The sequence below is a fragment of the Antedon mediterranea genome, chromosome 7, assembly GCF_964355755.1.
Source record: "Antedon mediterranea chromosome 7, ecAntMedi1.1, whole genome shotgun sequence".
NCBI classification, from domain to species: domain Eukaryota; kingdom Metazoa; phylum Echinodermata; class Crinoidea; order Comatulida; family Antedonidae; genus Antedon; species Antedon mediterranea.
The window spans coordinates 29,812,179-29,833,739 of NC_092676.1; the positions used below are offsets into that span (position 1 = coordinate 29,812,179).

The window sequence follows — 21,561 nt, forward strand, 5'->3', positions numbered from 1 at the left end:
CATGACGCGTGTATCATCTAGACTGTCGCTTATGATTGGTTAACTCACTTTTAAGAGAGAACCAAGTTTTAGGACGTACTCCCGATAGATGCTAAATAAATAGCATTGCTTTTAAGTTGTGGGTAGCACAGTGTAACAAAGCCTATAGGATTGTTATATAAAGAACCACTATCATTTATAAATATATATTTTTACGAAATAACAATATTATATTTATCTTACATCCATATGGACAATAAATCATTTTGAAGTACCGGTAGGCCTATATGATTGTGTACTTGTAGAAATATATTTTTAAGCAAATAGAGGGCGATAGACTACTTTAAAGTCATTTCTATCATGAAGCTCTTTTTTCTAAAGATTTCATTTTTAAATAAAAGTCAGTTAGGAGATCTTTAAAAAAAATCTCAATTATTACTTTATTATTATTATTTGTTTTATGGATACCTTGATTTTATGAGTAATTATCATCAACTACAATAAAAGGAAATTCTAGTCATTTAGTGTGTCAATAAATAAGAAAAAATATTGATATATATACACAAACAATGATATAAATATATTATATAAAATAAAGAAAACAATAAAAGTGTAAAGTGAAATAAAGAAAATAAACTTTAAACCAATGCACTTTAAAGCACACGCTTAATCGTTAGAATCAAATAAATTCTAAATACTAATTTGTTTTTACATCAATAATGAGTTTGAATTGGAAGTTAATGTGGGTATTACAACACCTTGTCGTTGTAGTTCTTTTAACACGTCTAGGATTGAATCTAACTCCGCACGAAACCGCTGTAATTCGTTGTTTTTATCAAGTAGTAATTGTTGGTATGTTGTTAATTTTTGATTAGTTTCGGTCATCAACGTCTCCTGGGTTTTCTCCATCACATTTTTCATTTCTTTTTCGCGGTCAAGATGTCTGAGAAGAAATATCAGATTGCAAGATTCATTCATCATATAAATACTTTTGTTACCAGATAATTGTTTAATATCGCTGTAATTAGTGATTCAGATACTAAATGTGTCAAATTAACACGCACTCACCTCGTTTCCATGGCAATTATCTTGGCTTGCAACGCTTCAAAATGCTTCATTTGCTGCAATTAATGGAAACAAATTTGTTTACAAAATATATTAGTGGTTGAGTGCTGTTTGATCATGGATGTATCCTAACTCCATGGTTCCATGTACAACACAACACTTCACTGCTATTCCATATATAATCAGGATTAACTCTGTTAAATTATTGTTCAATCATAGTCATTTTGAAAATATTGATGCGGTATACTGTTAAAATTGACTCTTAAATAAATTTTGAGCAACTGCTATGTCAACATTTCTTTTTGGACAGAATAAAGTAAAATACCAAGTATACCAAGTATATACAAAAAGAGAGAGAGTTTGTAAATAAACTTTCTCTGTAAAGATCCCTGCAATATTGTATATAGCAATGTAAATACATTGCTAAATAAATGTGAATGAATGGATGAGGTTCTTTTGTTATTCACAAAGTTTGCTATTGTATGCATCAAATACACACAAGGTATCAAAATGACCAGAATTTTACTTGGAATGTTTTAAACTACATTTGAACTTCTCCGGGTCGGTGCCGGGTGGCTAGAACAACCTGAAAGCAATGATTACTTTCATCACCTAATCTTTATTAATCCCCAAATACTCACTGGACTATGACAAGCTTTTGCTTCTTTCAACTCTAACGACAAATGTTCTATTTGAACTTTTAGCGACTCTTCTTGTATCCTAGCAACAGCAAGGGCATCTGCATCTATACGCAAACTTGACAGCTGATGCTGTAAATGTTTTATGGAAACCTAGCAGAGGCAAAAAAATGGTTTTCAGTAATAAGTGGTATATTAGATTATAGATATTCAATTGAAGTTTTGTTTTTGTTTTCTCATTTCTATTAATTTTCATTTTGTTTTGTACGGTCTTGCACGGTCTGTCTGAAGAACACCCTTGGGTGAATCAAGTGTTTTTCCATGAGAAAATTAAGTATATTATATTATAATAAAAAAAAGTATACCAATGAAAAAAAATCAAACTTTACAGCTTGAATACATTCTAATCCTGTCCCACTAACACCACCCTAACCCCCAGCTCTTAACCTGCCTTCCCCCAGCACTCCCAATCCCTACCCCTCCCCCACCATCTCCCTACACCTCCCCACTTTATCTATTCCAATCTACCTACCTCTTGTGCTTCAACTTTGCTTTTTAATTTCACATTCACAGATTCTGAATTCTTTATCGCCGCTTCGCTAACAACTCTTTCAATTTCTTTTCTATGATTTAAATTTAATTGTTGAATTTCTTCCATTTTGTGCTCCCTTGCATGTCGTATAGCACACTCACTCTCGGCTAATGCTGCTTGTAATTTCAGTCTTTGTTGTTCCATTCCTATAGATAAGGTATTGCACTGCAAAACAAACAAAATATATACAGTCAACTCTGCCAATACTGGAAACTTTTGGGCTGGCCTAATATGTCTGGTAATGTGTTTCTAATGGTAAAATAAATTTGGGGACTTTTAGACCTCAAAAAAAGTCTGGTTTTAGGAGAGTTTCAAATTTGTTGGATAGTCCACTATCACCAACTAAAATATACATTATTTTACTAGCAATTCTTTAATGAAGTAGTTATGTTTTGTATATAGTAAAACATATTAGAAAGATACAAGTAGACAAACTGAACTGAAATTTATTTTATTCAATTTCTAGGTGTAACATAAAAACATTATATAAATATGTGTTAATAATGGAGTACCATGAGGATTGTCGACCATGCAAGCACCTCTTGCCAATGCTATCTATGTGGCTCTCCAATAGTCAAAACCACAAACACACAACATCATTACCTAAAATTTTCCCCCTAAAATAGCTTAATAGTTTTAACTATATAAAATTATTTAAAAATAGTTAAAACCTTAGTAATTGTTTGACTTACCTGTTCCCTAAGTTGTTCATTTTCTTGTATAACATCTGAGATATGAAGGCCAGCAAAGTTATTTGGTTGGTATACTTTAAGCTGCCTACCTACGTCTGTATCACTAGTTGACTTCTTACCTTTTTTGCTCCCTACAAATATATAAAACACTTTTTTTTAACAAGGATCATAGAGAGATGAAAGGAAAATTAATATTTATTTCATTTATATATATATTTTTTTTTTGCCTAATTAAGGAGATGTTGTGGATCAAAGAGATAAAACCTACACTCAATAAACAATCGGATTCCATCAAAGCTAAATTGTTTATCTAACTCAGTAGGGAGGAGCTAATTACTTAATTAGCCCCAAATTAGCATTTCCTGTCACCAAATTTGGTGCTTAGTGCACATAATTATTATTGTTTTGTATTCACTTGATCTTGAAAATGGTTCTATGATGGTACCGAAACGTCGATCTCTCTTTTTGTCATTAAATTTTATATTGAAAAAATATATTTTTAATAAATAAACATTTAATTCTTTCACTACTTCATTTATTCTGAATTAAATATGAATAGTAAATATTTTATATTATTATTAAAATATACACTGGTCTACCAGTATGGAACATGTATTTGATATGCAACACAAAAAACTTGTTTGATTTAATATAAGATTATTTTACAAAAATAATAATTTGAGTTCTATCGACAAAATATGACGATAATATAAAATACAGTATTAGTAATTCAGTAGTTTCAAAATATATTCATGTTACTTCGATAAAAGCAGTCAAAATTTATTTGAGTTTTACTGGAGACAAGTGGTTATATAGACAATAATTCTGAAATCTACTTTGCAATCTCGTAAAACACACATGTAAATATATTTCATTTGTGACATTAAATTTACATCATTTTATTGATATCCTTTGAGTACTGTTAAAAGTTTTTCACATTTTGAGGTTTTAAAATTTTGTTAAAATGCATTTCAAAGTAATTAATTTTTGCATTTAAATTTATATGATTGTTTTAAAGCTTTTTCCATAAATGTAATTTATTGTTTAAATAAAATATTTTGGAAAATCCTGAAAATAATTGAATTGATAAAGAGTACTGAATACAGAAAGATAATTATGAGGCTTATGGGTAAATGGCTTAAAACAAGACATGATACAAGTCTAGTGAATTAGAAGATATGTGGTGGTATAGGGATTTCAGATTGATTGACAGACAGACTTATTACTAGACTCCTTTCCAGCAGTTCTTTTCTTCCGCCTAGCCTCCATTTACAGAAATTAGAGATTTCAGATTGACAGACAGACTTATTACTAGACTCCTTTCCAGCAGTTATTTTCTTCTGTCTAGCCTCCATTTCCAGAATTTAGAGATTTCAGATTGAAAGACAGACAGACAGTGTACATTTGAAAAGGAAAGTCACTGACCTTTAGTGGGTACTGGTTCATTGGTTGCCATGGCTGTCATTGATCCAACTCTTTCTTTCATCAACCTATCACATGTTCCTTTTAAAAGCTCAATTTCATGATTTTTCTCATCCAATTCATTTATTAACTGTTTCAGTTGACTAGACTGCGCACCAGGTGTTTTGTAAGGTTCAGATCTATTACTAGACTCCTTTCCAGCAGTTATTTTCTTCTGCATAGCCTCCATTTCTAGCTCCATTTTCTGTATTTTGACTTTGTATCTATCTTTAATACTCAGTAGTTCCTTTTGTAATACTGTAACACTAGTATGAGGATGACTTTTGGCGGACGGATTTGTTGTGTAAATTGATAATTGGCTTTCCAGTTGCTTTATTCTATCCTCATATTGAATCTGAAGTATGAATGAAACACAAACCACATAAATTACACTACAGTGGGTCACTACCATTAAGAGTAAAAATAATTCGCAATCCAATATACATACAATATATTTTTTAAATTACTAACTACTAAGCTAACCTTAATATTGTTAAATTTTTGTTCCATAACTCTAAGCCCTCTCTTTGCTTCTTCATCCTTTTCTTCAAGTTCTTCTTCCAGCTTGTGAACCCTGTTTTCCAGGTATGACATCGTGTGTGACTTGACTTTTGGAACACCATCATCTTGGGCCTGGCCTGGGGCTGAAGCAGCCGCATATATCAAGGCAGGTAAGGAATTTGGGTATCGCTTTTTAATAATTTCTTCCATTTCTCTTACCTAAAAAAAAACAATGTTATTAAGAGAAATATAATAATGAAACACAAAAGGCTAATCTTAGTAAGCTGTGATTGGTCAATTTAAATTCTAACCTGTCTCTGAAGGTCTTGTATTCTGCGTGCATCTGCTGCTCTCTCTTTAGCTCTTCTCTGCGTTTCAGAATTCTTCTGGTTTTTCTATAAATAAAATGTTCTTTTTACTACTTTTTATGAACATTTCAATTACAATATTTTAATAGAAAACAGAAGAAAAAATTGAAGACATGGCTGAATGGCATAACGCAAGGGAAAAGTCATCTGGTTTAGCACTCCTTAAAGCTCAGGTACAGGCATTAATTTTAAATATAATATTTGGTTAAATGTACATAAATCGAGACAAAAAAACATGAATTTCCCTTAATATGGTCAAATACAAAATTTGGCAAAATTCTTCAATAAAAACCAGGAAGACTTTTTTTCAGTAGTTAGGTAGTTAACCTAATGTAATAACATGTCTGGTGACTCCCTAGACGGTGAAAAAAGATGGTGGATATACAGTGGATAATTTTTGCTATAGCATGAAAATTAAAATCTGAAGTTGAATAAAAATATCAGAAATGTAATATTCAAGTTATATTACCTATATTTAGTCATCTGATTTTTACCACACCGTTTATTTTTCATAGCTTTTTAAAATTCCTCTCTATTTACAAAATTTGTGTACAAAAGAATAGAGATTTTACTGTGTAATTTGAACTATCCCCCCACTGATAAGAAAGTGCTTATTTTCAACAAGCTCGTGTAACACAAATAAAATCCCAAAAATTATGAAACATAGGGGAAACTATAGATCGATAATTATTGGAATGTATGATCAATAGAAATGTTTTGCCCGCACCTGGCCTTTGAGCTCTGTCTACACTATCACACTTTATGTGACAAAAAAATGTGATGTGCCCATATATGGACATGATGTCATATCACTACTATATTTGGGCACATCACACTTTTGTCACATAAAGTGTGATAGTGTAGACAGAGCTTAAGGAGCCTTCCAACGCTGGGTAGTTGCATTGGCTTAAGCTGTACCACCACTGACTTGGTGTAAATAAAATGTTAAATTCTAAATACCTCTTTTCTATAATTGTCCAATTCACTTTTCAGCATTTTCAACTCTTCATCCTTCTCCTTCAATGACTGATAGTCTTTGTCTAAAAGATCTTGATTTTCTGCGTACCATTTCAGTTTCTTTTTTAGCTTCTCAACTTCTTCATCATAATGCTTTTGAAGACCCTGTAGAAAATGTACAAATGTATATACATATTGTTACTTGTATAAAATAGATTTCAACATAGTAATAATAATGATAGTCTTATATAGCATCTAATGCAATCTTTCTAAACACTTTACACACACAAATGATCCATAAAATATCCTCAGATAACCAAAAAAAAAAAAAGAAGAAAAGAAGAAGAATCATTTACAACGTTCCATTCTCCAGCTCTTTGAAGCGTTCAATAGAGGTATTACAGTGTTTACAAAAATAGTTACAACATGCAGAATAAAACACTTTAAAAATTTAGGTTAAAATGTACTTGTACCTGAAATTCATTGATTTTGTCATCTTGCATGGCTTGTATAGTATTCTGTGCTTGGTTTCGTTCTCGTATCATTAATTCTAACTGCTTTTTGATCTCGTTTTCTCCATCTTTCAATAACCGAACACGATGTTTCAACTCGGATTCCACAATCTATGGATAATAATAATCTATGGTATAAAAGGTTGAATTATTTTACTTGCACTATAAGAATTACATAAAATGATTGATGTAAATGCCTCAAAAATATATTTATTTGAAATTATAAACATCGCAAGCAAGGAACTAATACTGCATAAGTACATACTAAAATGATTCAATTAAGTTTGTTTCTTAAAGTGGTTGATCCAACTTCTGAATTCAAAAGAACAAACAAAATTATGAAACATTATAAAAAGAATACTGAACATACTTTAGCTTCAACTGCTTCAGCCTCCAATTGAGCAATCCTACCAGCCCCAAGCACAGCTGTTGCTCCAGCCCTGATGTCATGCTGTGCTCTGTCACTGGTGATGATTCCCTTGTGTCTTAGGGCTAGCTCTTTTCTCTCCAATTCCTCTCTGTAAAAAATAACATACATTTTAAATGGCAAATAAACATCAACAAAAAAAATCATGAAAAGGCCAACTATAATTTACTGTAGATTGTGCTGAAGTTAAACTAGAAAACATCTTAAATTTATAAAAGAATGAACAGAAAAATACCTGAGGTTGCCAATGTCTGTGTTAAGTTTCTGATTCTCTTTAAACAATCTCTCTTCTGTATCTTTTGTAATAGCCTGGTATCTCTTCACTTCACTATATAAACGTTCATTCTCCTACAGGAGATAGAAATCAATTATAATCATTGTACTGCACCCTGTAACATTCCTAATTAATGTCTTATTTGATAAATATTTGAAACTTTAGTGCAACAAACATAGAGTTAAGCTCTGACTACACTATCAAACTTTGTGTAACAAAATGATGTGCCCATATATGGACACGATGATATCATATCACTACCATATTTGTGCACATCACATTTTTTTTGTCAAACTAGCTTGAAAGTGTAGAGAGAACTTGACTATACTATCAAACTTTATGTGATGGATGTGATGTGCCCATATATGGACACAATGTCATATTACTGCTATATTTGGGCACATCAAATTTTTTTTGTCAAACTAGTTTGATAGTGTAGACAGAGCTTCAGTGTATATTTACCTGTTGATAGCCTTGTAGTAATGTTTCCTGTTCTATAACCTCTTTATGCAACATTTTAATTTCTTCTTTATTATTCTCATCCACTGACCTCCCTGACATTAATCGTTTTTTTGCCAGATTTTGGTCTTCTTCACTGTTGATCTACATGGCAAGAATATAAACAAGATTTTAAAAAGTTGATTTTTGAAATTGAAGTAAAAATCTTTCATGTCATGCCATACAATACTCATTAGGAGTTCTAACTTGGTAATCCTAAGTCCTTACAAGTCATCTTACAAGAAATCCTACAATCCATAAATCTTTTAAACAGATTAAATGTCTTAAAAATGGTTTTATTGGTAGTAATTCAAACTTTTCTTTTGCTTTAAGGAATCTCGAGTTAGAGATTTGTTGTAATGATGTATTTTAATTTTATTAAAGATGCTCTCTGAATATCAGTTACCTCACTCTTTAAAGATGTTTAAAATACAATTTTATTTTTAAAATAGATAAATTTAGCGACAATTTTTGTATATTTTATAAAATTATTAGAACTTTTCATGTATTCCCTTTTTTTAATGTTTCTTGCATGTATTCCCTTTTTTTAATGTTTCTTGCATGTATTCCCTTTTTTTAATGTTTCTTGCATGTATTCCCTTTTTTTAATGTTTCTTGCATGTATTCCCTTTTTTTAATGTTTCTTGCATGTATTCCCTTTTTTTAATGTTTCTTGCATGTATTCCCTTTTTTTAATGTTTCTTGCATATATTCCCTTTTTTTAATGTTTCTTGCATGTATTCCCTTTTTTTAATGTTTCTTGCATGTATTCCCTTTTTTTAATGTTTCTTGCATGTATTCCCTTTTTTTAATGTTTCTTGCATGTATTCCCTTTTTTTAATGTTTCTTGCATGTATTCCCTTTTTTTAATGTTTCTTGCATGTATTCCCTTTTTTTAATGTTTCTTGCATGTATTCCCTTTTTTTAATGTTTCTTGCATGTATTCCCTTTTTTTAATGTTTCTTGCATGTATTCCCTTTTTTTAATGTTTCTTGCATGTATTCCCTTTTTTTAATGTTTCTTGCATGTATTCCCTTTTTTTAATGTTTCTTGCATGTATTCCCTTTTTTTAATGTTTCTTGCATGTATTCCCTTTTTTTAATGTTTCTTGCATATATTCCCTTTTTTTAATGTTTCTTGCATGTATTCCCTTTTTTTAATGTTTCTTGCATGTATTCCCTTTTTTTAATGTTTCTTGCATGTATTCCCTTTTTTTAATGTTTCTTGCATGTATTCCCTTTTTTTAATGTTTCTTGCATGTATTCCCTTTTTTTAATGTTTCTTGCATATATTCCCTTTTTTTAATGTTTCTTACATATATTCCCTTTTTTTAATGTTTCTTGCATGTATTCCCTTTTTTTAATGTTTCTTGCATGTATTCCCTTTTTTTAATGTTTCTTGTATGTATTCCCTTTTTTTAATGTTTCTTGCATGTATTCCCTTTTTTTAATGTTTCTTGCATGTATTCCCTTTTTTTAATGTTTCTTGCATATATTCCCTTTTTTTAATGTTTCTTGCATGTATTCCCTTTTTTTAATGTTTCTTGCATGTATTCCCTTTTTTTAATGTTTCTTGCATGTATTCCCTTTTTTTAATGTTTCTTGCATGTATTCCCTTTTTTTAATGTTTCTTGCATGTATTCCCTTTTTTTAATGTTTCTTGCATGTATTCCCTTTTTTTAATGTTTCTTGCATGTATTCCCTTTTTTTAATGTTTCTTGCATATATTCCCTTTTTTTAATGTTTCTTGCATATATTCCCTTTTTTTAATGTTTCTTGCATGTATTCCCTTTTTTTAATGTTTCTTGCATGTATTCCCTTTTTTTAATGTTTCTTGCATGTATTCCCTTTTTTTAATGTTTCTTGCATATATTCCCTTTTTTTAATGTTTCTTGCATGTATTCCCTTTTTTTAATGTTTCTTGCATATATTCCCTTTTTTTAATGTTTCTTGCATGTATTCCCTTTTTTTAATGTTTCTTGCATGTATTCCCTTTTTTTAATGTTTCTTGCATGTATTCCCTTTTTTTAATGTTTCTTGCATGTATTCCCTTTTTTTAATGTTTCTTGCATGTATTCCCTTTTTTTAATGTTTCTTGCATGTATTCCCTTTTTTTAATGTTTCTTGCATGTATTCCCTTTTTTTAATGTTTCTTGCATATATTCCCTTTTTTTAATGTTTCTTGCATGTATTCCCTTTTTTTAATGTTTCTTGCATATATTCCCTTTTTTTAATGTTTCTTACATATATTCCCTTTTTTTAATGTTTCTTGCATGTATTCCCTTTTTTTAATGTTTCTTGCATGTATTCCCTTTTTTTAATGTTTCTTGCATGTATTCCCTTTTTTTAATGTTTCTTGTATGTATTCCCTTTTTTAAATGTTTCTTGCATGTATTCCCTTTTTTTAATGTTTCTTGCATGTATTCCCTTTTTTTAATGTTTCTTGCATGTATTCCCTTTTTTTAATGTTTCTTGCATATATTCCCTTTTTTTAATGTTTCTTGCATGTATTCCCTTTTTTTAATGTTTCTTGCATGTATTCCCTTTTTTTAATGTTTCTTGCATGTATTCCCTTTTTTTAATGTTTCTTGCATGTATTCCCTTTTTTTAATGTTTCTTGCATGTATTCCCTTTTTTTAATGTTTCTTGCATGTATTCCCTTTTTTTAATGTTTCTTACATGTATTCCCTTTTTTTAATGTTTCTTGCATGTATTCCCTTTTTTTAATGTTTCTTGTATGTATTCCCTTTTTTTAATGTTTCTTGCATATATTCCCTTTTTTTAATGTTTCTTGCATGTATTCCCTTTTTTTAATGTTTCTTGTATGTATTCCCTTTTTTTAATGTTTCTTGCATGTATTCCCTTTTTTTAATGTTTCTTGCATGTATTCCCTTTTTTTAATGTTTCTTGCATGTATTCCCTTTTTTTAATGTTTCTTGCATATATTCCCTTTTTTTAATGTTTCTTGCATGTATTCCCTTTTTTTAATGTTTCTTGCATATATTCCCTTTTTTTAATGTTTCTTGCATGTATTCCCTTTTTTTAATGTTTCTTGCATGTATTCCCTTTTTTTAATGTTTCTTGCATATATTCCCTTTTTTTAATGTTTCTTGCATGTATTCCCTTTTTTTAATGTTTCTTGCATGTATTCCCTTTTTTTAATGTTTCTTGCATATATTCCCTTTTTTTAATGTTTCTTGCATGTATTCCCTTTTTTTAATGTTTCTTGCATATATTCCCTTTTTTTTAATGTTTCTTGCATATATTCCCTTTTTTTAATGTTTCTTGCATATATTCCCTTTTTTTAATGTTTCTTGCATATATTCCCTTTTTTTAATGTTTCTTGCATGTATTCCCTTTTTTTAATGTTTCTTGCATGTATTCCCTTTTTTTAATGTTTCTTGCATGTATTCCCTTTTTTTAATGTTTCTTGCATGTATTCCCTTTTTTTAATGTTTCTTGCATGTATTCCCTTTTTTTAATGTTTCTTGCATGTATTCCCTTTTTTTAATGTTTCTTGCATGTATTCCCTTTTTTTAATGTTTCTTGCATATATTCCCTTTTTTTAATGTTTCTTACATATATTCCCTTTTTTTAATGTTTCTTGCATGTATTCCCTTTTTTTAATGTTTCTTGTATGTATTCCCTTTTTTTAATGTTTCTTGCATGTATTCCCTTTTTTAATGTTTCTTGCATATATTCCCTTTTTTTAATGTTTCTTGCATGTATTCCCTTTTTTTAATGTTTCTTGCATGTATTCCCTTTTTTTAATGTTTCTTGCATATATTCCCTTTTTTAATGTTTCTTGCATATATTCCCTTTTTTTAATGTTTCTTGCATGTATTCCCTTTTTTTAATGTTTCTTGCATGTATTCCCTTTTTTTAATGTTTCTTGCATGTATTCCCTTTTTTTAATGTTTCTTACATATATTCCCTTTTTTTAATGTTTCTTGCATGTATTCCCTTTTTTTAATGTTTCTTGTATGTATTCCCTTTTTTTAATGTTTCTTGCATGTATTCCCTTTTTTTAATGTTTCTTGTATGTATTCCCTTTTTTTAATGTTTCTTGTATGTATTCCCTTTTTTTAATGTTTCTTGCATGTGTTCCCTTTTTTTAATGTTTCTTGCATGTATTCCCTTTTTTTAATGTTTCTTGCATGTATTCCCTTTTTTTAATGTTTCTTGCATGTATTCCCTTTTTTTAATGTTTCTTGCATGTATTCCCTTTTTTTAATGTTTCTTGCATGTATTCCCTTTTTTTAATGTTTCTTGCATGTATTCCCTTTTTTTAATGTTTCTTGCATGTATTCCCTTTTTTTAATGTTTCTTGCATGTATTCCCTTTTTTTAATGTTTCTTGCATGTATTCCCTTTTTTTAATGTTTCTTGCATATATTCCCTTTTTTTAATGTTTCTTGCATGTATTCCCTTTTTTTAATGTTTCTTGCATGTATTCCCTTTTTTTAATGTTTCTTGCATGTATTCCCTTTTTTTAATGTTTCTTGCATGTATTCCCTTTTTTTAATGTTTCTTGCATATATTCCCTTTTTTTAATGTTTCTTGCATGTATTCCCTTTTTTTAATGTTTCTTGCATGTATTCCCTTTTTTTAATGTTTCTTGCATATATTCCCTTTTTTTAATGTTTCTTGCATGTATTCCCTTTTTTTAATGTTTCTTGTATATATTCCCTTTTTTTAATGTTTCTTGCATATATTCCCTTTTTTTAATGTTTCTTGCATGTATTCCCTTTTTTTAATGTTTCTTGCATATATTCCCTTTTTTTAATGTTTCTTGCATGTATTCCCTTTTTTTAATGTTTCTTGCATATATTCCCTTTTTTTAATGTTTCTTGCATGTATTCCCTTTTTTTAATGTTTCTTGCATGTATTCCCTTTTTTTAATGTTTCTTGCATATATTCCCTTTTTTTAATGTTTCTTGCATGTATTCCCTTTTTTTAATGTTTCTTGTATGTATTCCCTATTTTTAATGTTTCTTGCATGTATTCCCTTTTTTTAATGTTTCTTGCATGTATTCCCTTTTTTTAATGTTTCTTGCATGTATTCCCTTTTTTTAATGTTTCTTGCATGTATTCCCTTTTTTTAATGTTTCTTGCATATATTCCCTTTTTTTAATGTTTCTTGTATGTATTCCCTTTTTTTAATGTTTCTTGCATATATTCCCTTTTTTTAATGTTTCTTGCATGTATTCCCTTTTTTAAATGTTTCTTGCATGTATTCCCTTTTTTTAATGTTTCTTGCATGTATTCCCTTTTTTTAATGTTTCTTGCATATATTCCCTTTTTTTAATGTTTCTTGTATGTATTCCCTTTTTTAAATGTTTCTTGCATGTATTCCCTTTTTTTAATGTTTCTTGCATGTATTCCCTTTTTTAAATGTTTCTTGCATATATTCCCTTTTTTAATGTTTCTTGCATGTATTCCCTTTTTTTAATGTTTCTTGCATGTATTCCCTTTTTTTAATGTTTCTTGCATGTATTCCCTTTTTTTAATGTTTCTTGCATGTATTCCCTTTTTTTAATGTTTCTTGCATGTATTCCCTTTTTTTAATGTTTCTTGCATATATTCCCTTTTTTTAATGTTTCTTGCATGTATTCCCTTTTTTTAATGTTTCTTGCATATATTCCCTTTTTTTAATGTTTCTTGCATATATTCCCTTTTTTTAATGTTTCTTGCATATATTCCCTTTTTTTAATGTTTCTTGTATGTATTCCCTTTTTTTAATGTTTCTTGCATGTATTCCCTTTTTTTAATGTTTCTTGCATGTATTCCCTTTTTTTAATGTTTCTTGCATGTATTCCCTTTTTTTAATGTTTCTTGCATATATTCCCTTTTTTTTAATGTTTCTTGCATGTATTCCCTTTTTTTAATGTTTCTTGCATATATTCCCTTTTTTTAATGTTTCTTGCATGTATTCCCTTTTTTTAATGTTTCTTGCATATATTCCCTTTTTTTAATGTTTCTTGCATGTATTCCCTTTTTTTAATGTTTCTTGCATGTATTCCCTTTTTTTAATGTTTCTTGCATGTATTCCCAACTTTAAACATTCCTAAAAAGAGCCAATATTAAATACCTTTGCTTGTAACACAAAATTATCTTGTTTTAACTTGAACATTTCTTTCTCATGATGTAATTTTGTTTCTTCATTCTTTCTGTTGAATTCTCGTTCCTTTGATGCAATTTCTGCTTTTAATTTCCAGTTTTGTCGCTGCTCCTCCTTCCATCTCTGCTGCCATTCGGCCACTTCTGCAACAAGTGCCCTCTCTCGAGATATGATCTGAATCTTTGAATCCATTAAACTTGCCGATAAATTTGGTTCATTGTTAGACCACTGAAAGTAAAATAATTATTATAGCTATAAAACATGAGAACACCTTTATCTATATAGATACAGATTGGTTACACTTATTATGACTTTATCCTCACTTGTTTCACGGAATGGCAGATGGAACTGTTTAAATCTGCATGTGAACAAATGAATGAAGTACACCAAAGCTATTGCATATTACAAAATTGATCTTACTTCTGGAGGTGGTGACTTCTTTCCACGACTGAAATGATCTTGAATGTAATGAGCGAATGATTGAACAGACTCCACCAAATTCTTGTCTCCTGCTCTTGTTCGACCACTTTTTGTACCAACCTCTGAACCTAATAATAATCATGGTTTTTTATTTTAATGACATCCAAAAATGAAAAAAACTAAATATCTGAACCTAAATAATGTTTTTTTAAGACAATTTTATTTAAATTTTGACTTCCAAAAAAGAGAAGAAAAAACTAAATATCTGGTAACTTTACTGACCTTTCACCTTCTGCTTAGTGACTTGAGCAGGTGACCATGCGGTAGTTGATTTCAGCTTTGGTTGGCCATAGCCTGAACTCTTTACATTATCATATTTTCCTTTAGTACCTAAATACAATTCAGTTTAAATGTCATTCTCTTTCAAAATATGTCTTGCTACACTGTACAACATACACTCAATTCAAGTTGCCTTGCTAGAAACTTTTAACATAACGTCATGAAGTATTATTTCCCGAATGATTGTAAAATCAAAATGAAATAACTTTTTTTAAATAAAATTAGTCTTTACCTTTCTTATGTGGTTTGGATGTTGATAGCAAGTTGTTAAAAGAGTCTTCATCATCAGCCTGCCATAAAAATACATAAATTTATTATTTTTTCTTAGAAATTCTTGCTAAGAGCCAAGGGGGAAAGATGCTAAATGTACACTACTTACACTTGCAGTTATTAATCTATCACTGCTAGGAACTTGAGAGGCTGGACGGAGACTAAATCCTGATTCATAGTCATCTCTGGTGGCTGGCTGGAGACTAAAACCTCTACCATCATTTTCATCCAGAGTGGCTGGTTGGAGACTAAACCCTCTGTCGTTTTCATCCAGAATGGCTGGTTGGAGACTAAACCCTCTGTTATTTTCATCCTGAGTGGCTGGTTGGAGACTAAAACCACTATTATCTGTGTTGGATGGTTGAAGACTGAATCCTCTGTTATCGTCTTCATCCAGAGTGGCTGGTTGGAGACTAAACCCTCTGTTATTTTCATCCTGAGTGGCTGGTTGGAGACTAAATGCACCATTGCTTGTGTCTCTCTCAGGAATTGATGGTAACCCAAATCCAGTGTCGTATTGCGTCTGATGACCCGTCTCATTCTGTGTTAAAAACAGACTATTCACATCATATCTGGTGCCAGCCTCATCATCACTAGAATTAAGAACTTGGTGGCGCTGTCTATCCTCTTGAACTTCACGAAGAATATCTTCCACAGTTCTTGAATGAGGATTTCTCAAAGAATCGTCTTCTTCGGTTTCTGACCCCTGACCTACGCTATCCCCACTAGCTTTCTTCAAAGCTGCATGTAAAGCTTCAATTTGTGTTCCTGTTCCTGCATTTAGTAAATCTACAGAGAAAATATTACATTAATTAGCTGTTATGATATGATGATATACTGTACATTTTATCGCATTTTTTATGCTGGTTTTTAAAAGTAAAAAATCCCCCAGAAATACTGCATCTATTTTGAATGCATGTCTTGTTAATTGTTTAGTAAATCAAAATAAATCGATATACTATATTTTTAAATTTATCTATTACCTTGTTTCAAAACATTACCTTCATCCTCAATTTCAGGTGAATTTTTTTTAGAATTTCCTGTACTCCTCTTGCCATCTTTCCCTCTAGTGCCACCTAACTTATCAATTAGGGTTGATTCTCCTGTATCTAAAAGTGCAACTTTATGAAATAAAACAAAAGTAAGTTATCTTACAGTTTGACATATTATTACATAATATTATAATAGGCAGACATTTTGAGTTTGAGTGAGATTGAGTGAGTTTGAGTGAGATTGAGTGAGTTTGAGTGAGTTCCAGTGAGTTTGAGTGAGTTTGAGTGAGTTTGAGTGAGTTCCAGTGAGTTTGAGTGAGTTCCAGTGAGTTTGAGTGAGTTCCAGTGAGTTTGAGTGAGTTTGAGTGAGTTTGAGTGAGTTTGAGTGAGTTCCAGTGAGCTTGAGTGAGTTCCAGTGAGTTCGGTTACGAAAGCTCTTCATTGGGAGCTTCAAACTACTGGGTACTGAAATGGTTCCACTGCTTTTTTAGAAACTTCATGACTTTTTATTTTGTGTTTTAAGTTTTGTAAATTTTATAATAATAATATTCCTTACCTTTTGAAAGCATACTTGGATTTTTCTAAAAAGAAAGATGATATAATAAATATAATAATTATAATGATGATAGGAACAAATGTAGTAATATGATGAAAGCCTGAAAAAGGTATGTAGCTGTCAAATAGATACCAGATTTAAACGAATAGAAATCTATAAAAAATAATTACTTTTCTTTAGACCTAATGATTATACTGTGCAAGAGTGTTAATATTAGTATGCTTACTCCTTTATTGCTTTTAACTTCTGGAGAAGATTCCTCAATACTAGAATTTGATGAATCCAATTTCTTTTTACTGTCTCTCTTTTGTGTCGTTAGATTGTTGCTTGCTTCTAACCTGCAAAATAACATTGAACTGTTTGTGTGATACCAAATGCAGGGCCTACCATGATAGGGTGAAAAGACAGCTAGCTCTCTAACAAATTGGGAACCAATTTGATCTGATGCCTGGTAAATACTATTTTATTTAATCATATAGATAGCGCATAGTAGGCTTAGCCCCTAGCTCTTGATACTTTAACATACATAACTAAGTACACATATGCCCGTAGAGTACGCCCCATGCCTGATCGATAAAATTGACAACCACCCTTGACGTTCAACCTGCGACCTTATATATCAATCATTGAGTACATACTTAGTTTGCTGTGCTGTCATATTAAGTGTCTTAGAGGAATCTGCCTCTGCATTCAATTTGCCAAAATCTATCGTCCTTCCTTTATTGTTCTCTTCCAGTTCTTTAAAGAACCGTTCCTTATCAGCAATTTCTGCTAACGTTTCTGCCCCAGGGCCGGTTGATGATAAGTGATCCTTCTCTGGTCCCTCAAAATCATCTACAGTATATAAAAAAGTGCAATCTCAATCTTGCATTAAAAAGAATGATTTAATAACTAGCAATTTACAGTATAGTACAGTTGTACTCGTTTAACTTTGTATTTGTACAATTCTTTATGTATATGTACAGTATTGTGTATATTCCATATGTTTCTCTGTGGTATAATTGCTACCATTTTTTATTGTACTTTTATCCTCGATTTTATGCATTTCAGTTTTAGACAGTAGTTTATAAATGTAATTGTTTTAGATGTAATGCCCGATGAAACAGGAATAGATTTAAACATTTACAAGGGTCTATTATTACTTTTCGAACTCTGTACAAACAGAGTTTTTATTCTAGTCTACTTGAATTTATTTATTTATTGAAATTTAATACCTGTATGAGTAAGACTTTCATCTAAGCTTGACTTAGAAACCAACACATCACTATCGCAGAAAAAAAAACGAATTTAGCAATTTTAACCATCGATGCTTCTCTTAACATGTATATCATCAATATAGACAGATACTGTACCAAAATAGTACTAACCTTTTTTTAGTTTCAATAGCTGATTTATACGCTAAAAAGAAATTTACATTAAAACATTATAATAACTATAATCATTTCAATATTTCCTTTTCAACTAGGGCATTCTAAAGATTATTTTATTAAGGTTGGTGTAAGGTGCCTGGGCGTAAGGTGCCTGGGCGTAAGGTGTCTGGCATAAGGTGCCTGGGCGTAAGGTGTCTGGCATAAGGTGCCTGGGTGTAAGGTGTCTGGCATAAGGTGCCTGGGCGTAAGGTGTCTGGCATAAGGTGCCTGGGCGTAAGGTGCCTGGGCGTAAGGTGTCTGGCATAGGGTGTCTGACGTAAGGTGCCTGGATGCAAGGTGCCTGGTGTAAGATGCCTGGGCGTTAGGTGCCTGGCATAAGGTGCCTAATGTAAAGTGTTTGGCGTAAGGTGTCCGCCGTATGGTGCCTGGATGTAAGGTGCCTGGTGTAAGATGCCTGGGCATTAGGTGCCTGGCATAAGGTGTTTGGCGTAAGGTACCTGGTGTAAGATGACTGGGCGTTAGGTGCCTGGCATAAGGTGCCTGGCATGAATCAATTACGTCTTGACTAAACTGAGAACTTAACATACGTTCATCTAGACTGTCCCTACTCATAGCTACTTCTGCATCGCCTCCTGGTCTACTGCCTGTCTTCACAAACTTCTTTTGTTCACCCTGTAAAAATAAATAAAACAAAGCCTTGTGTATTAAATAGTTTGGTAGTCCTGCTTTTTAGAACTACTGCAAGTTTTATAATTCATAAAATATATTTTACAATTGTTGTATGGTAAAAACAAACAAATATACACACATACTGTACATATACATTTAAAACAAATCATATCCAGTTCTAAAGCTCTATTTACACTATCAAACAAGTTGGACAAACAAAGTGTGATGAGCCCAAATATGGTAGTAATATTCTTAAATATGGTAGTGATATGACATCATATTCATGGGCACATCACATTTTTTTGTCACATAAAGTTTGATAGTGTATACAAGGTTTAAGCCGAAACTTACAGTATTTTCAGGTTCCTCTTTTAAAAAATACAAAAATTTGGGATTGAAATGTTTCATTACAAACAACATATTATATGTGGTTCTAAGTACAATACTCACAGATACATGTTCAGGTTCTTCTTCTTCTTTCAGGGGAGTTGACTGCTTCTTGGGTTTCAGCCATTTATTAGCACCTAAATTAAAATAATGGGATACAGCTGTTGTCAATCTATGCAATTCATTACCGGAGCAAGTAGTTTTGTTTCGTTTATTTTCCACTCATTTAAATGCATTCAAATAAACACATGTATACAGTGTTTAATATATGAGTGGATGGAGGTCACAAGTAGTATCTTCAAGATCAACTAATTAAAAAAGTCAGGTCTCGAACAGGCATGGACCAAACACCCTTTAAAATTTGCGCCGTATTCAAGATATGATGTCATTTTCAAGAAGGGCTTATAGGCATAGCATAGCCTCGACTTGAGCTCCGGAAACAAGTAACAAATCAACTATGTACTCCTTTTAGACTGAGAGAAAGAAAGCTAAAACTCAGAATTAGTCTCATTTTTTCTTAACAACATTTTACCTATGGAGGTATCCTTATCATCATCTGTCATCCACCATGGAAGATCTTCTTTTACTTTAGACGAGTTGGCACGGTAACGTTCACCATCAAAAGATTCATCCGATACAGACTATATTATTAATTTAAAACATCTAAAATCTATATTATTGGATTTAATGTATATCCTGATAATACATAGTTTAATGTTATTATTTATTTTAATTGTATGTGTTTAGTCAAATAAAACAAAAAAATCACTGCAGGAAGGATTTAAAATGAAATCAAGATAAAATTAATGTGTACATTTTTAATAGGCCTATTATTGTTTCTATATGTACATTTTTGTATAATAAAAATAATTTTCCAAACCTCTTGAAGGAATTTTTCAAAGGCACTATCAAGTTCTTTCTTGGACCACTTTTGATTCTTCTTTCTCGACATTTTCAGTAGTTGAGCTTCAATAAATTATTAATAAAAAGAGTTAAGTAGGCCTACAATACAACATTTTTGCTTAATTAAATTAAATTTACATAATGGCTGCATCTACGCCTAGTTGTAGATACAATCTCCAGACTATAGTATATGAACACCATATTGCCTCTTTGGCCCGATTGTCTCAATAGGCGTAGATAAAGCACAGGGATTGCATCTACGAATAGGAGTAGATGTAGGTAGTAGCGTAAAATTATAAATTATAACAAATCTGTAATTTATTCCTGATATTTGATAATTAAATAATGTCCAATTGGCAATAAAATAAAAATCAATAAATTCAGTTTCAAATTGTATTCTTTTGACTTGACTAGCATATATGAGCAATATGAACACTGAACAGTGTGTTATATTATTATATAATACAGTTGCATCTAGGGTAGGCCTACTACTGTATGTAGGCCTAGCTAGGCCTCTAGGCCTAGCTACTAATACTGTAAGTTGCAGATATCTAGGTACTAGTAACTAGGCCTAGCTACTAGGCGTGCGTGACCCAGTCACAGGCAAGCAGTTTGGCTGAACAGCACTTTCTGCAGATGAGAGCCCTACTAATATATACTAGGCTACTAGGCCTAGCCTATAGCTAGTAGGCTGGGCTTAGGCCTAGCCTACCATTTTCGGTTCTCTCGATAGCCTAAATATAATTATAGCCTAGGCCTATACCTAATTTAACTTCATTATAAAATATCAAAATACCTAAAATGTATTTTGAATAGAATTACTTCTTTCCAGAATAAAATTTAAACTTCGCTCTCTTTCATCATTAAAATGTCATCAAAACAGTACGGTCAACTTTTCCATCACTCTGTCAGTAGTGTTGCCAGCGATAACATTTAAATTATGCCGCCGTCGTAGGGTGGTGTCTGATCATTTCGGCCGCCAGTCATTTCGGCCGCCGGTTATGGAACGGCCAAAATCATGAAACGACAAAAAAGACAAAATATGTATTGTTCATTTCGGCCGCCAGAATCGTCAATATTGTTAATAACGTAGGCTATGGCACGCCTTAAATTGCCAAAAAGGGTGTATACATGTGCCTATCGCCTGAATAGACGTGTGTAAATCACACAGCCAATTCATGACTTATGGAGGGATTATTTTAGTAGTTTTAACTAAAGTATTTCGGATTCCAGTATTTCTACATGACTTACTTTATTTCATAGTGGTTGTTGTGGGGGGGGGGGGGGAGGGTTGTATGGCCCAGGAAGAAGCCGGCGAATGATAGTAAAATATTGCTAGCGCAGCTCCATATAAATCAAAATGTGTGAACTATGATCGTTTTTGTTGATTGCTTGCTGTTTGAATACGCACGTCTATACAGGCAATAGGCACATGTATACGTACACCCTTTTTGACAATTAAGGCGTTCCATACATTAACAATTGACAATTTTGGCGGCCGAAAAAAACAATACATATTTTGTCCTTTTTGGCGTTTCATGATTTTGGGCGTTCCATAACCGGCGGCCAAAA

General features: G+C 31.4%; 1 protein-coding gene across 1 annotated transcript; it reads right to left on the reverse strand.

Annotated features, from left to right (window-relative positions):
* Positions 1-633: 633 nt before the first annotated feature.
* On the reverse strand, positions 634-20,038 carry LOC140055595 (centrosomal protein of 162 kDa-like). Its single transcript, XM_072100932.1, has 28 exons — positions 19,967-20,038; positions 19,619-19,727; positions 19,150-19,223; positions 18,231-18,702; positions 18,028-18,058; positions 17,875-17,924; positions 17,299-17,494; positions 16,887-16,998; positions 16,661-16,685; positions 16,096-16,233; positions 15,222-15,901; positions 15,075-15,132; positions 14,786-14,893; positions 14,504-14,631; positions 14,054-14,311; positions 7,929-8,069; positions 7,428-7,540; positions 7,136-7,283; positions 6,727-6,876; positions 6,257-6,418; positions 5,240-5,323; positions 4,911-5,147; positions 4,392-4,782; positions 2,967-3,097; positions 2,215-2,439; positions 1,686-1,835; positions 1,048-1,100; positions 634-922 (listed from the first exon to the last, which is right to left on the reverse strand). The coding sequence occupies exons 1-28, from the start codon at positions 20,036-20,038 to the stop codon at positions 688-690; spliced, it is 4,731 nt and encodes a 1,576-aa protein (XP_071957033.1). The 3' UTR covers positions 634-687.
* Between the last annotated feature and the right edge of the window lie 1,523 nt (positions 20,039-21,561).